Source organism: Sus scrofa, chromosome 5 (assembly GCF_054392235.1).
Source record: "Sus scrofa isolate SSC_HxYL_T2T_F1_AM1 chromosome 5, Sscrofa_HxYL_maternal_Yorkshire_Landrace_v2.0, whole genome shotgun sequence".
Taxonomy (NCBI): domain Eukaryota; kingdom Metazoa; phylum Chordata; class Mammalia; order Artiodactyla; family Suidae; genus Sus; species Sus scrofa.
In genome coordinates, this window is record NC_139387.1 from 51,173,593 (window position 1) to 51,189,541 (window position 15,949).

Genomic DNA, 15,949 nt, shown 5'->3' on the forward strand with positions numbered 1-15,949 from the left:
GTCAGAGAGTGTTCTGCCTGATTTTCTCTAGTAGTTTTATGGTATTTGGTCTTACATTTAGGTTTTTAATCCATTTTGAGTTTATTTTTGCTTGTGGTTTTAGGGAATGTTCTGATTTCATTCTTTTACATGTAGCTGTCCATTTTTCCCAACATCACTTATTGAAGAAGCGGTCTTTTCTCCATTGTATATTCTTGCTCCTTTGTTGTAGATTAATTGATCATAGGTGCGTGGGTTTATTTCTGGGCTTTTTATCTTGTTCCACTGATGCATATTTCTGTTTTTGTTCCAGTACCATACTAGTTTGATCACTGTAGCTTTGTAGTAGAGACTGAAGTCAGGGAGCCTGATTCCTTTCAAGGTTGCTTTGGCTAGAGTTCCCTGGTGGCTCAGCTGGTTATGGATCCGACATTGTCAGTGAGGTGGCTTGGGTCACTTCCGTGGCATGGGTCCCATTCCTGATCCAGGAAGTTCCATATGCTGTGGGTGTGGCCAAAAAAGATCATTTTGGTTATTTGGGGTCTTTTGTGTTTCCTGACAAATTAAAAATTTTTTTTGTTCTAGTTCTGTGAAAAATGCCATTTTTAGCTTGATAGGGATTGCATGGAATCTGTAGAAGGCCTTGGGTAGTATAGTCATTTTGACAGTATTAATTCTTTCAATCCAAGAACTTGGTATAGCTTTCTGTTTGTGTAATATTTGATTTCTTTCATCAGTATCTTATAGTTTTCAGGGTATAGTTCTTTTGCCTCCTTAGGTAGATTTATACCTAGTTCTTTTATTCTTTCTGATGCAATTGTATATGGGATTGTTTCCTCAATTTCTCTTTCTGACCTTTTGTTGTTAGTGTATGCAAGAGGTTTCTGTGTATTCATTTTGTATCCTGCAGCTTTACCAAATTCATTGATGAGCTCTAGTAGTTTTCTGGTAGTGTCTTTAGGATATTATATATCTAGTATCATGTCATTTACAAACAGTGACATTTTCACTTCTTCTTTTACAATTTGGATTACTTTCATTTCTTCTTAGATTACCGTGGCTAGGACTTCCAAAACTATGTTGAATAAAGATGGTGAGAGTGGACATCTTTGTCTTGTTCCTGATCTTTTCTGAAATGCTTTCAGCCTTTCACTATTATGTATGATTTTAGCTATGCATTTGTCATAAATGGCCTTTATTTTGTTGAAGTAGGTTCCCTTTATGCCCACTTTCTGGAGACTGTTTATCGTAAATAGATGTTGAATTTTGTCAAAGGCTTTTTCTGGGGCTTCCAACTGTGACAAGTGGGTTAAGAATCTGATTGCAGCAGCTTAGATTGCTGTGAAGGCACAGTTTTGATCCCTGGCCTGGTGCAATGGGTTAATGGATCTGGCATTGCCACACCTGTGACATAGGTTGCAGCTGCGGCTCAGATTTAGTCTCTTACCAGGGAACTTTCACATGCTGCAGGCATGACCATAAAATTAAAACAAAATTAAATAAATAAAGCTTTTTCTGAAGCTCTTGGGATGTTTATGGTTGTTATGGTGTTTATGGATGTTATGGTGTTTATTCTTTAATTTGTTATGTGGTGTATCACACTGCTTGATTTGCAGATACTGAAAAATCCTTGCATCCCTGGGATAAATCTCACTTGATCATGGTATTTGATCTTTTTAATTTATTGTTGGAGTTGGTTTGCTATTATTTCATTGAGGATTTTTTCATTTATGTTTGTTGGTGATACTGTCTTGTAATTTTTTTTTGTGTGTGTGATATCTTCATCTGGTTTTGGTATCAGAGTGATGCCTCATAAAATGAGTTTGGAAGTATTGCTCTACAGTTTTTTGGAATAGTTTCAGGATAGGTGTTAACTCCTCTCTAAATGCTTGGTAGAATTCACCTGTGAAGCTCTCTGGTCTTGGACCTTTGTTGTTGAGAGTTTTTAAATCACAGATTCAATTTAAGTGCTTCTATTGGTCTGTTCATATTTCGTAGTTATTCTTTGTTCAACCTTGGCAGATTGTACCTTTCTAAGAATTTGTCCATTTCTTCTAGATTGTCCATTTTATTGGTATCTGTTTCCTTATGATAGTAACTTCTTTTTCATTTCTAATTTTATTGATTTGGGATCTCTCCTTTCTTGATGAGTCTGGCTAAAGATTTATCAATTTGGTTTATCTTTTCAAAGAACTATCTTTTTGTTTCATTCATCTTTTCTTTTTTTTTTTTTTTTTTTTTTTAGTTTCTCTTTCATTTCTGCTCTGATCTTTATGATTTATTTCTTTCTACTACTTTGGATCTTTTTTTTTTTTCTTCTTCTTTCTTGAGTTGCTGTTATTTATTTCAGATTTTTCTTTTTTCTTGAGGTAAGCTTGTATTGCTATAAATTTCCCTCTTAGAACAGCTTTTGCTGCATCCATAAGTTTCATTTTTTGTTTTTTGTTTTGCTTTTGCTTTTTAGAGTCAAACCCACAGCATACGAAAGTTCCCAGGCCAGGGGTCAAATCAGAGCTATAGCTGCTGGCCTATACCATACCCACAGCAACACAGGATCTGAGCCACACCTGCAACCTACATGACAGCTCACAGCAATGCAGGTCCTTAATCTGATGAAGGAGGCCAGGGATTGAACCCACATCTTCATGGATACTAGTTGGGTTCATTACTGCTGAGCCATGATGGCAACTCCATCCTATGGGTTTTGGATTACTGTGTTTTCATTTTCATTTGTCTCTAGGTATTTTTTTATTTCTTTTTTGACTTCTTTGGTGATCCATGGGTTGATTAGTAGGATTTTTTAGCCTCTCCCATTTGTGTTTTTCGCATTTTTTCCCTTGTAGTTGGTTTATATTCTCATATCACTGTAATTGGAAAAGTTTTTTGAAACAATTTCAGTTTTCTTTAATTTAGCATGGCTTGCTTTGTGGCTTAGCATGTGATCCATCATAGAGGAAATTCCATGTGGAGTTGAAAAGAGTGTGTATATATTCTGCTGCTTTCAGATAGAATGCCCTGTAAATGTTGACTAAGCCCATCTGGTGTAATTTACCATTTAAGGCTTCATATTTCTTTATTGATTTTCTGTCTGGATGATCTGTTCATTGATGTAAAGGAGGTGCTAAAGTTCCCTACACTTATTGTTACTGTCAGTTTCTCCTTTTATGTCTGCTAACATTTGCTTTGTATGTTGAGGTGTTCTTATGTTGAGCACATACATATTTAAAATTGTTATACTTCTTTGATGCTTTGATCATTATGTTAGTGTCTTTTTTTTTTTTCCTTCCTTGCTTCACTTGTGACATGCAGAAGAGATTGAAACTATGTTACAGCAGTGAACCGAGTCACAGCAGTGATAAAGCCAGATCCTTAGCCTGCTGAGCCGTCAAGGAACTCCCTGTAGTGTTCTACTTTGTCTCTTGTGACAGTCTTTATTTTAAAATCTATTTTGCTGATAAGAGTATAGCTACTCCAGTTTTCTTTTAATTTCCATTTGTATGCAATACCTTTTCCCATCCTGTTACTTTCCATCTATATGCATCCTTAGATCTGAAGTGGGTTTCTTGTAGACAGCATATACATGGTGTATATCTGTTACAGAATTTTGGTGTGCAGTTACCACGAGGTTTTGATATATCTATCTGTGTGTATGTGTATTCATGATTAAGTTTCTGATCCTTTAATTTCAAATATCTTGCTTTTATACTTTTCCCCCCTCATGATTATTGGTTTGGATATCATACTTACATGTGGATGATATTCTACCTTTACTGTATGTTTTCCTTTACTGATGAGCTTTCTCATTTCATAATTTTCTTGTCTCTACATGAGGCTCTTTTTTTTTTTTTCCGCCTAGAGAAGTCCCTTAGCATTTGTTGTAAAGCTGATTTGATGGTATTAAATTCTTTTTTCTTTTGCTTGTCTGTAAAGCATTTCCTTTCTCCTTCGCATCTGATGTAGAGACTTGCTGGGTAGGATATTCTTGGTTATAGGTTTTCCCCCTTTCATCACTTTATATATACCATGCTGCTCCCTTCTGGCCAACAGAGTTTCTGCTGAAAAATCAGGTCATAACTTTATAGGGCTTCCATTGTATGTTATTTGTTGTTTTTCCCCTCATTGCTTCTAACATTTTCTTTTTATATTTAGTTTTTGTCAGTTCAATTATATGTGCTTTAGTGTGTTCCTCCTTGGGTTGTTCCGGTAAGGTACTCTCTGTGGTGCCTGGACTTGTGTGATTGCTTCCTTTCCCATGTTAGGGAAATTTTCAGCTATTATTTCTTCAAATATCTTCTCAGGCCCTTTATCTCTTTTTCTCATCTCCTTCTGGGACCACTCTAATGCAAATGTTGGTACATTTGACATTATTCCAGTGGCCTTTTAAGTTTTCCTCCTTTCTTTTTTCTTTATTATTTTCTGAGGCTTTGATTTTCATCACTCTGTCCTCCAGCTCACTTATTCATTCTTCTGCCTCATTTATTCAGCTATTGATTCCTTCTAGTATATTTTTCATATCAGTTACTATATTCTTCAACTCTGATTGTTCTTTATTTTTTCCTAAATCTTTGTTTAAAAAAACTTCTTGTAATGTCTTCCTCCTCTCTTGAGTTCTTTGATTATCTTTATGATCATTACTCAGAAATCTTTCTTGGGTAGTTTGCCTTTATCCACTTCACTTAGTTGTTCTGGGGCTTTTGTCTTCTTTATTTGTCTGGAACATACTTCATTATCATCTCATTTTGTTTAAATTTCTATTTGTGTTCTTATATATATAGTAGCTTAGTTATGTTTTTCCATCTTGGAGAATTGGCCTTCTCTAGAGGATGTTGTGTGTCCCAGCAGTACACTCCCCTTTCATCACCCAGGGGCCAGGGACCAGCTGGTCCCAGGGTAGGTTCTAACCTGTGTTTTTTATAGGCTTAGTTCTGCAGATTGCAAGATCATAGTTTTGTTCGTTATGGTGTCTGTCCCCTGCTGGGAGAGACTGAGAGAGGTGAGCTCTAGTTCTTCTACTTTACCATTTTGTCTTTGTAGTGTAGGCTACGTTTTGTGCTTTAAAAAGACAATGCCTAATTTTAGATTATTACAAAAAATTTTTTTTACCCATTTTTCGTTTTTGATTTTTTTCTCTCTAATCCCTATGTACATTTCAAGAATGCTTTTCTTTTAATTTTCACTTTCGCCATTTGGGGCAGTCTTTAAATTTGAAATGAATGTAGTTGAACAAAGGTACTAAATATTAGGTGTCTCTGGACTTTTAGTTCTTTTATTAGAGAGCCATCCAGAGATGAAATACATTACTTTAATCCAGAAATATTAAAGTGAGAAGTCTTTTGTCTGGAATTTCATTCATTGTCAAGACTAGTAATATGTGAGAGAAGAGATTGCATTTTTACTATTAAAATTATATGTTTTCTACCATAGTAAGAGTTTTCTACTTCATATATAAGCTTGAATATTTATTGGTATATTTAAGGCAGAAGTTATACACACACACACAGTTTTGTATCATCAAACTCTTTTCCCTCTGCCCAGCACTAGAAGTTGAACTCTGGAAGAACAGGACATACAAAAACACGAAGGTTTCAGTTTTTGCTAGCATTAGATCTAAAGATTTTAAGTCTTTGTACATATAATTCTGAAGATGGGATCTAGCTTCTTGTAGCTTCCTAGATTACAATGTTCTGCTTTTAAACAAATACTCTTGAATAGACCAAAGCCAAACAACCTGAATAATGTGCATACCAAAATGTTCCTTACATGTTGAATTTACTTGATGATATTTTTCTTTCAATTATTATGCTTTTTTGAAATATTTAGAATTCCAATGAATCTCTTCCCTATAGTAGTAAAATCTCAAACTCTGGATATAGCCTTCTTGATTACTGCTTTTTATTTCTACCGAATTTGTGGTATAAAAATGACATGTTATTTTATATTGCAGTGTTTTACACAGTGTTCTTAGAAGGTGGTACTCTTGTACTTTATCTCTCTCTTGTACTTTTAGAAAATGTTTATTGTATCATTATCTCTCTTTATCTCTCTCTTGTACTTTTAGAAAATGTTTATTGTATCATTGTGATGGGATATGAAGTATTAACTGATTTACATTTGCTTTCTCTTCCTTTCTATATTTATCTTTTTTTCAAGTTATTTATATATATCTTTAAAGCCTTTTTGAGAGTGGTTTTAGGTTCATAGCAAAATTGAGTAAAAAGTACATAAGTCGCAAATATCCCCTACAACTCATCTACAATCTCTACCATTATCAACATCGCATGTTGGAGTGGGTACATTTCTTATGATTTGTGCATCACAATGGACACATCAGTATCACCTCTTCACTCTTGGTATCATATACGATGTGAGTTTTAACAAATCCATAATGACATGTACCAACTATTATAGAACCTGTAGTTTTACTGCCCTAAAAATCCTCTGTGTTTTATCTGTTCATTCCTCCTTCCCCTCTGGGTATAAATTTTGTTCTGGTAAATTTATTTATTTATTTTATTTTTGCTTTTTAGGACTGCACCTGTGGTATATCAAGGGTCCCAGGCTAGGGGTCGTATCAGAACTACAGCTACAGCCACAGCACAGCCACAGCAACTCGGGATCCAAGCCGCATCTGCAACCTACACCACAGATCACAGCAACACCAGATCCTTAACCCACTGAGCGAGGCCCGGGATTGAACCCGCAACCTCATAGTTCCTAGTCAGATTCATTTTCTCTGTGCCATGACAGGAACTCCTGTTCTGCTAAAGTTAAACTCTGATGCACAGAACTTTGGATGTTAATTGTTTAAAAATATAGACTTGAAGGTAAAATAGGATTGTATTTAAAGATACAGATATATTGCTGAAAATAGTAGAAATATTAAAGGGAAATATATTCTTGATTTGGTTCAGAATAGGTAATTTCATAAGTTATTGTAAACATAAGAATTTTGTAAAAAAAAAATCTTCCAGCATCTAATGTGTTTTTTGTGGCTAAGTATATTTAAAAAGAAAATCTAAGCATGGGTACTCAAATGTGTACTTTGTTCTCTGTAATTCTATACCTTCTATGCGATATTCTTTTTAAAAACTGTAGGTAGAATATATTATTTTCTTTAGAAAGGTCATGTCATAGAATAAAATTTGGATTACTTTGGAACAGGCGGATATCTGGTGATATTAAATGTCAGTGTGGCCTGGTGGATTTTTACCTTAGTAATCTCCTGCTTTAAGTTCTTCAAGTCTGTTATGTGGTTCCTTATTTGTCTCATTCTTTGTGTCTATAACACTATAGTCAATGCTTGACAAAAACTAAGAATTTTGTGATTGCTCTATCTATGCATGATAGATGAATTTCGATATTCAGGTAAACAGAAGCTCCTTCTTGGTAACCCCGGTTTTACATCTGTTATAGATGGAACCAGGAAGGCTTAAAAAGCCCAGCTGTTGGGCCTCTAACCACACTACCCCAGTTTTTCTTTACTTTCAAGGAAATGACCAAGAAAACTTTGTACTTTATTTTACAGTGAAGTTCTGTAATAATACTTAATGGCTTAGGTATGTCAGCTACCCATTTTTGTTTTTAAAATAGTGTTGGCTTTCTCTCTGTCTTACTGCGTTTCTAAACTACTATTTGTTTTATATGTAGGATGCTGCAGCGAATTCAGAGTAGACTGCAAGAAGAACATTCACTTCAAGATGTGATATTTAAAAGTGCTTTTAAAAGTGCATCAACAGCACTTCCACCAAGGTAAGATGTGTATTTTTTTTTTTTTGCCTTTTTCTAGGGCCACTCCTATGATATATGGAGATTCCCAGGCTAGGGGTCTAATTGGAGCTGTAGCTGCTGGCCTACACCACAGCCACAGCAACGCAGGATCTGAGCTGTGTCTGCAACCTATACCTCAGCTCACGGCAATGCCGGATCCTTAACCCACTGAGTGAGGCCAGGGATCAAACCTGCAACCTCATGGTTCCTAGTTGGATTCGTTAACCACTGAGCCATGGTGGGAACTCCAAGATGTATATTTTAAATGTGCAACCATTAAGAATTTGCAGCGATATAATTTTAGTATTGGTTTAATTCTCTGAATCTCATGTTTCTGTATGATGAATAAATCTTTTCTATCCTTAAATCTATAGCCTGCGATATTGATCAGGGTTATCACAAATAATATTTTTCATTTTCATTTAATTTTTCTCTTTTATGTATATATGATATACCTTCTATAAAATTGTATGATGCTTTCTTTTAAAATGAAATAATGGAATTTACCATTATGAGATTGTATATGCTTTGTTAGGAATTCCATGTTTTATTTTACTTTTTTTCTCTTTCATAGATTATAAGAGCTGATATTTGGAAATGGTATAAAAATAAATTTAAAATCATACAGATATTTTACATTTGCTTAGTAATTGTCTATTTGAAATTAAGTCGCATGCTCTCCCCATCTCACATTGTTTTTCCCGTCTCTTCCTATCCTTTAAAGTGCCAGATGATGAAAGTATATCTTTATTGGACTAATAATTCTTTTAATCTTTCTTCCCTCATTGGACTTAGTCTTTTGTTTAAATATGAAGAACCATGGAATTTTAAATTTGTATAATTTAAATATACATATATATAGTAATTATGTAATTTTTTCCATTTTGTACATGTATTTTTTAAAATAAATGTGTAGACTTCAAAAAATTGCTATTCTACTTTGACATTTAGAACATTACCTAAAAGTTGATCTTAAGGGATTTCTTTCTCCTCTACAAAATTTCCTCACCAGAAGATAGTGACTATATTGAATGTGCTGTAAGTCACAGTAGCATCTCTTGTTGTACAGGGAGGATGATTCATCACAGCCTCCAGATGCTTGCAGAATTCATGGTCATCTGTATGTCAATAAAGTAGCAGGGAATTTTCACATAACTGTGGGCAAGTATGTTCTTTTCACTTCCGAAAATACTTTAGACAAGTTGGCAGTTTGGTTAAAAGGAAATTCTTCACTAATGAAATTACATATAACTAACCATTAAATGACTGCTTGAAATGTGTATTCTTGATGTCTTCAGACTGATATTTAGGCCTTTGACCTCAGGATAGAGAAGACTACTAATGTTAAAAACTACTACTTCAAAAGGAAAAGTCATATCATATTTTATATATTAAAGAATGTGAGCTGTAGGTAAATGTGAATTAACTTTCAACCTGCCATATTTTAGTAGCCAGTTTTCCTGGACATTTCATTAAGCTGTTTTGTTGGATGGTATTAGGTTTTAGTTTTGTTTTTCTTTTTGGTTATCCTCATCAAAATCTAAATCCCTGAGATAAGTTTTTTGGTTTTTTTTTTTTTTTTTTTTTTTTTTTTTTTTGGTCTTTTTGCCTTTTCAGGCCGCTCCCATGGCATATGGAGGTTCCCAGGCTAGGGGTCTAATCTGAGCTGTAGCTGCCAGCCTACACCACACCTGAGATAAGTAGTGTAGTTAGAAACTAGTGTCTAGGATAAAGTTAAATTAGGTAATACTTATGGAAGAATATCAGACCACATACCTTCATGAGCAGAACCCAGCACAGAAACTGCATATAATAAACATTTGGCAAATTTCCAAGTGAAGAAATGGATTCTCTATCTCCTCCCTCTTTCTTTGCCTCTTTCCTTCCCTCCCTTCCTTCTTGCTAGAATTGCAGAGTTCAACAATTTTTCATTGTAAAAGACACTTTTGGAGTATTTGTTATGTGCAAAGTACCATGCTAGATACTAAAGATGAAACTGAAAAAAGAAAAGGGGTTTTTGCCCTTATGATGCTGACATTCTATGAGAGGAATCTGAACTTTAAACAGTTGAGTTACTTCATTACAGCTGTGTTTAAGCTATGAAAGAAAATTATAGCTGATAAGAAACTATATATTATGGTACTTGACCTACTCTGCAAGTCAGTGGAGCTTTACTGAGGGAAACCTTTGAACATTAATGGGTGATTAGGAATTTTATATACAAAAGAGAGAATGGCATCCAGGCTGAGGAAAAAGCCATAAAGCAAGAAAGAGTATGGCTGGAGATTTTTTAAATATACAGAGATAGCATTAGACTTCTGTGCAAAATTATTTCAGTGTTTACAGTGACCACATCAAGCATTTGCTTTGTCTTTGTTGTCCCATTCTTCTTAACACTCATGTTTTATTTGATATTATTGTCAGAACCCACTCTCTCCATTCCCAGTGTATAGATGAGAATCTTAGAATTTCTTGGGATCATATAGTCAACAAATACTAGTTGGCTCAAAGAAATTTAACAAAATTTTATTGCACTGCTGGATACAAACAACATCCTACTCCAAAACTAACTGAAACAGGGAAACTTTGATAAATATTGTATGAACCTCTATATTTTGGCCTTTGTCCTCTATTTCACTTCTCTCTTCATGTGATACCTCATAAGAGAGGCCAAATGGAAAAGCATTTGGTTTGTAGCTTACCCTTATTCGATCTGGGATTTTGAAAATAAGGAATATCAATTCTTTTTTTTTTTTTTTTGTCTTTTGTCTGTCTGTTGTTGTTGTTGCTGTTGTTGCTATTTCTTGGGCCGCTCCCGCGGCATATGGAGGTTCCCAGGCTAGGGGTTGAATCGGAGCTGTAGCCACCGGCCTACGCCAGAGCCACAGCAACGCGGGATCCGAGCCGCGTCTGCGACCTACACCACAGCTCACGGCAACGCCAGATCGTTAACCCACTGAGCAAGGGCAGGGACCGAACCCGCAACCTTATGGTTCCTAGTCGGATTCGTTAACCACTGCGCCACGACGGGAACTCCAGGAATATCAATTCTAAACCTTGTTTAAGCAGAATATTATCTCCCAGTGAAAATACTTGGATTCAAAAGAAAGTACTCAATTGCTGCTATTCATTTTGAATTTATTAATAAATTTGTGAAATTTTGTTTTCTCTCTTCTTATGTAACTACATAATATCTTCAGTTTTGCATTTTGGCCAGCAAAACCTAAAATATTTACTGCCTGGCTCTTTACAGAAAACATTTGCCAACCCCTAGTTTATTGCTTTACTGAGACCAAAGACTTACCTACTTAAATTGTAGGCCAAGTGTATTATTATGTTATTGTATATTAAGAAAATTATATAACTTAGGAAAGATCTCCTTTCTGATTTTAGTTATATATTTAAAATGTTGTTAATCTTTTTTTTCCTCCTTTCAGGGCAATTCCACATCCCCGAGGTCATGCACACTTGGCAGCACTTGTCAACCATGACTGTAAGCAGTTTCTGAAATTTTTTTCTGTGAAGATGATGTCCTTGCAAAAAAAAAAAAGTGTATTTTAAAATTTTCAGTGCAGGTACAAGTGGAAGCAGGCTATTTTGAAAGAAGATATCTAAAGGAGAAAATAAATGATTCAAGTTACTGACTTGAATCCGTTTTCTCTTATTTTTAAGCCACCTGTATTTCTGTTTAGTTATAGCACAGAAGTTTTACACATAAGAGAATACATTTAAAGTTTGTTTCAATATATAAATTTAAATACTGACATTTACACACACATATATAAAGTATTCAAGTTAGTTTCATGTAATGATTGTCATAAAACTTAGTTTTTAAAGTCTGCTTTAGAGAACAAAGACAAGTAATGAACTCCTTAAAAGATAATTTTGGTCACATTTAGCAATGGTGTTTATTTAAAATATATTTGACTGATTTCATGCATATCATCCCAGGTCTTCTAACAACACAATCCTGTTTCTATATGATGATTTGGACTAGGAAAGACTAATTTTTTTTGTTATCAAGATGAGATGTAATATTATTTCTTAGACGTTAATATGTATATAATTATTAAATTTGAGGTGTAGCATTTTATCAGAATTTACTTACGTGTATACACTTATTTCCTGCATATTGGTACGCATTTTTTTCTTAAAATAATGTGGTTTTAAATAATATTATGCCAGCAGATTTTAGTTAATTTTCATTTGAGAATAGGTAAGAATGTGAACTAATCTGTAACATATAGTTAGAATAATTTACTTTCTCAACCTAATTGGTTTTACTTTTTGCCTCTTAGCTTACAACTTTTCTCACAGAATAGATCATTTGTCTTTTGGAGAGCTTGTTCCAGGAATTATTAATCCTTTAGATGGAACTGAAAAAATTGCATTAGATCGTAAGTAGTTAATAATTACTGTTGGAATTTGCATGTAGGCAATTTATTTTTATAAAGTTTACTATTAGTACTTTTTTTTTTTTTTTTTTTTTTTTTTGGCCTTTTAGGGCCCCACCCACGGCATATAGAAGTTCCCAGGCTAGGGGTCCAATTGGAGTTGTAGCTGCCGGCCTACATATAGCCACAGCAACGTGGAATCTGAGCCACGTTTGCAACCTATACTACGGCTCATGGCAACACTGGATCCTTAACTCACTGAGTGAGGCCAGGAATTGAACCCACATCCTCATGAATGCTAGTCAGGTTTGTTAACCACTGAGCCATGAGGGAACTCCCACTAATAATACATTTTAAATAGTCCTCTTCTTAACCCCTTCATAACACATAAAATGGATTAAGTAGTTTAAGTGGTTGATATAACCTTTAAGTGGAGATGTGTGTGGAGAGAATTTGTCATGGTAACGGATAAATCTTTAATGTTAAAAAAATGAGCTATGGAACTGAATAAGAAATTAGTCAAAAGTAAGCAGGAGAAGGAGCAGCCTTTAAAAGCTCTGTAAATGTATGAAAGGTTAATGTATTAATATGAAACTGCTTTTTCATATTCAACAAAGAATAAGAACAAAGACAAATTTGAACATTATAAGAAGAGTTTTCTTCTTTGTATAGGTTCAGAGTTCTAAAATGTGTACTGTGTTTACCATTTTAGAAACTTCTCTGGGAGAATTTTGTAAACATCATAAAATTAGAGTTATTCTAGAATGGTTTGTTATTAACACAGTGAGACGTAGTATAGGTGCCTTATATTGTTTATTTTAACCATTCTATTCCATTTAAAATTTCAACTTAGCCAAATACAGAAGGATTACTTTCTTAAATTTGTAGCAGGTATCTACAAGCAGGTATCCTGAAGCTTTTTGGTTGCCTTTCTTCTTAAGTATTCAAATTGTACGATATGCCTTAAGGATGGCTAAAGCTTCCTGTGCTACTAGGAATTCTTGCCTTTACAAAACTGTAATTAAGGATTTCCTTTCTCATTCAAATAGATTAATGTTCTTTTCAGTATTTTACTCTCTTAGCATAATGTTATAATCAGATAACATTAAAGATGTTTTACTTAGAATACTGACTTACATTCATGGATATTTTGTTTGTAAGGGAATGTTTCACTTAAGGAAAGTTCAGTGTACTAAATTTGGTAATAGGTGAGTAGAAACCTAAAGAATTAAGGCTCTATTCTGTATAATGTCATTAAATATATATTCATTCTATAACAAAATACATTAAATACTGCATGAGATGCTCATTGGGTAATACTTTGTTTTAAGATGCTAAAATGAACTATACATTTTTGTAAAAAAGCAGTTCTAAATATGACCAGATTAATTTTCAAAAGACCCTTCAAGTTTACTTATTCCTAAATTCAGGAAAACTAAGAGGTATTTAGAGTTTTTTATAAAATGCCATTAGATGAGTGTTACTAGGTTATTCAAAACTTTAAAGCAGGTATACTGTTCTTCCTAATATGTGTTCTATTGGGTCTCTTTTTTGGGAAAGGAAAAAATTCAGCATTACAAATCTGTTTGGTTCAGGTAACTACTCCCTCCTTGATGTAGGAGTTTTGAGAGGAGTCCTTCACTATGATATCTTTAATGCTGAACTGATTTGAACAGACCTATAACCTTTGGAACAATTTGTGACTTAGAACAAAATCTCATGCAATAGCATTTAACCCCCTGCCTCACCTTTAAGTTATCTAACAAACTGATAGCCTTTTTTTCTTTTTTTTTTTTTTTTTTTTGCCCCACCCATGACATGTGGAAGTTCCCCAGCCAGGGATTAAACTCATTCTTCAGTTGCAACCTGCACCACAGCTGCTGTGATGCTGGATCCTTAACCCGCTGTGCCACATGGGAACTGACCCGATAACCTTTTCTTGAGTTAGCATTAGACTGATAGGTCTTTGGTATTTCTCCGGCCAGAGCTTACAAGGTTTCCAGTTTCCCTTTCACATTACTTTGACCCTCACTGTTTACTATTTATTGCACTGGCACTTCACTCCTCATGTGGTAAGATTTCCTTTGTCTTACATTGTTTCCCTCAAGTCTAATTATGCCACCCATGTGTACAGCATTGGATATTGCCTCACCACTCTCAGCTTCATCTTTTTTTTCCATAACTACTTAATACTTGAACACCTTTTCTCCTAGCACTTTCAGTTTGCTATTTTTAACACTTCAAAAATAAGTATAGATTGATCAGTCCCCCTTACATCAAAGAACAAATCAAAGGCTGAAACAGAAGACCATCGCAGTTGATAGTGGTAGACTATGTTGACACCCTTTTGCTCTAATATTATCTGTGATAATATTTAGGATTTAAGATGAAATTAATAGTAAAAGAACTGGGCTGAGTTACCTTCATGGCTCAGTGGTTAACGAACCTGATTGGTATCCACGAGGACACGGGTTTGATCCCTAGCCTAGCTCGGTGGGTTAGGGATCCAGTGTTGCCATGAGCTGTGGTGTAGGTAGCAGACATGGCTCAGATCCCGCATTGCTGTGGATATGGTGTAGGTTGGCAGCTACAGCTCCGGTTTGACCCCTAGTCTGGGAACCTCCATAAGCTGAGGGTGTGGCCCTAAATAAAAAAAAAAAAAAAATAGCAGAAGAACTGGGATCCTTTTGTGGCTTGGTGGTAATGAACCCGACTAGTATCCATGAGGACACAGGTTTGATCCCTGGCCTCACTCAGTGAGTTATGGATCCTGTGTTGCCATGAGCTGTGGTGTAGGTTGCAGATACTGTTTGGATCCCGAATTGCTATGCCTGTGGTGTAGCCAGCGGCTACAGCTCTGGTTCGACCACTAGCCTGGCAACTTCCTTATGCTATAGATGAGGCCCTAGAAAGGCAATAATAATAATAATAATAATAATAATAATAATAATAATAATAAAAAGAACTGGCCAAAAACTGTTCACTGTTTTTTTTTATGATTTTTATTTTTTTCTATTATAGCTGATTTACAGTATTCTTTCAGTTTTCTACTGTACAGCATGGTGACCCAGTTACACATACATGTATACATTCTTTTTTCTCACAACATTATCATGCTCCATCATAAGTGTGTTCACTGTTTTTGAACAGTGGTACAAGCAGTAGGTGAATTAAGAAATGGTAAAAGTGAAACAGGCTTTGTTTAATTTTGTTAGAAACTTGTTCAGTATTAGTGTTGAAGAGACCCATTACTCTTACCTCTCCTCCTCTCTACAGTTTTACCCTTCTCCCTCCTATTCTAAATTACACTGAGATAAAAGAGAAGTTGAATTGATAGAAATAATTAGTCATGCTGAGAAAAAGAAGCTAGACACACAAACGTATGTACTGTATACCTCAATTTATGCGAAATTCTAGAATAGACAAAACTAGTCTTTAGCAATAGAAGGTAGCTTAGTTGTTGGCCTAGGTCCAGAGATAGAAGAGATTGAATGCGGAGGGATCAAAGGAACTTTTTGAGGCGATGAAGATGTCTTATATTTTAATTGTGGTGCTGATCATATGGGGAGACATTTGTCAAAATGTGTCATACTTCTGTTTAAAACTGATGCATTTGATTCGTACACACAGTTTTCATAGACAATTATTACCATGTTATGTGAAGTTCATTTTTTCAGGTCAAATGTAATGATGGCCTATTTACTTAACCTAACTGAAATTATTTGATGTGTCTAAATTATTAAATATAAATAACTCTAAATTTTCTAGAATATGGACCTAGAGAATTAACAGGATTTTATTATGTGAAT

General features: G+C 34.7%; 1 protein-coding gene across 3 annotated transcripts in view; it reads left to right on the forward strand.

The window, feature by feature from the left end:
• ERGIC2 (ERGIC and golgi 2) overlaps window positions 1-15,949 on the forward strand; it is a 47,157-nt gene that overhangs the window by 25,645 nt on the left and 5,563 nt on the right. For all 3 annotated transcript variants that reach the window (NM_001243932.1, XM_005655651.4, XM_085024546.1), the window contains 4 exon segments: window positions 7,627-7,728; window positions 8,816-8,911; window positions 11,184-11,239; window positions 12,045-12,143. In NM_001243932.1, the coding sequence (NP_001230861.1) occupies window positions 7,627-7,728; window positions 8,816-8,911; window positions 11,184-11,239; window positions 12,045-12,143 (353 nt within the window).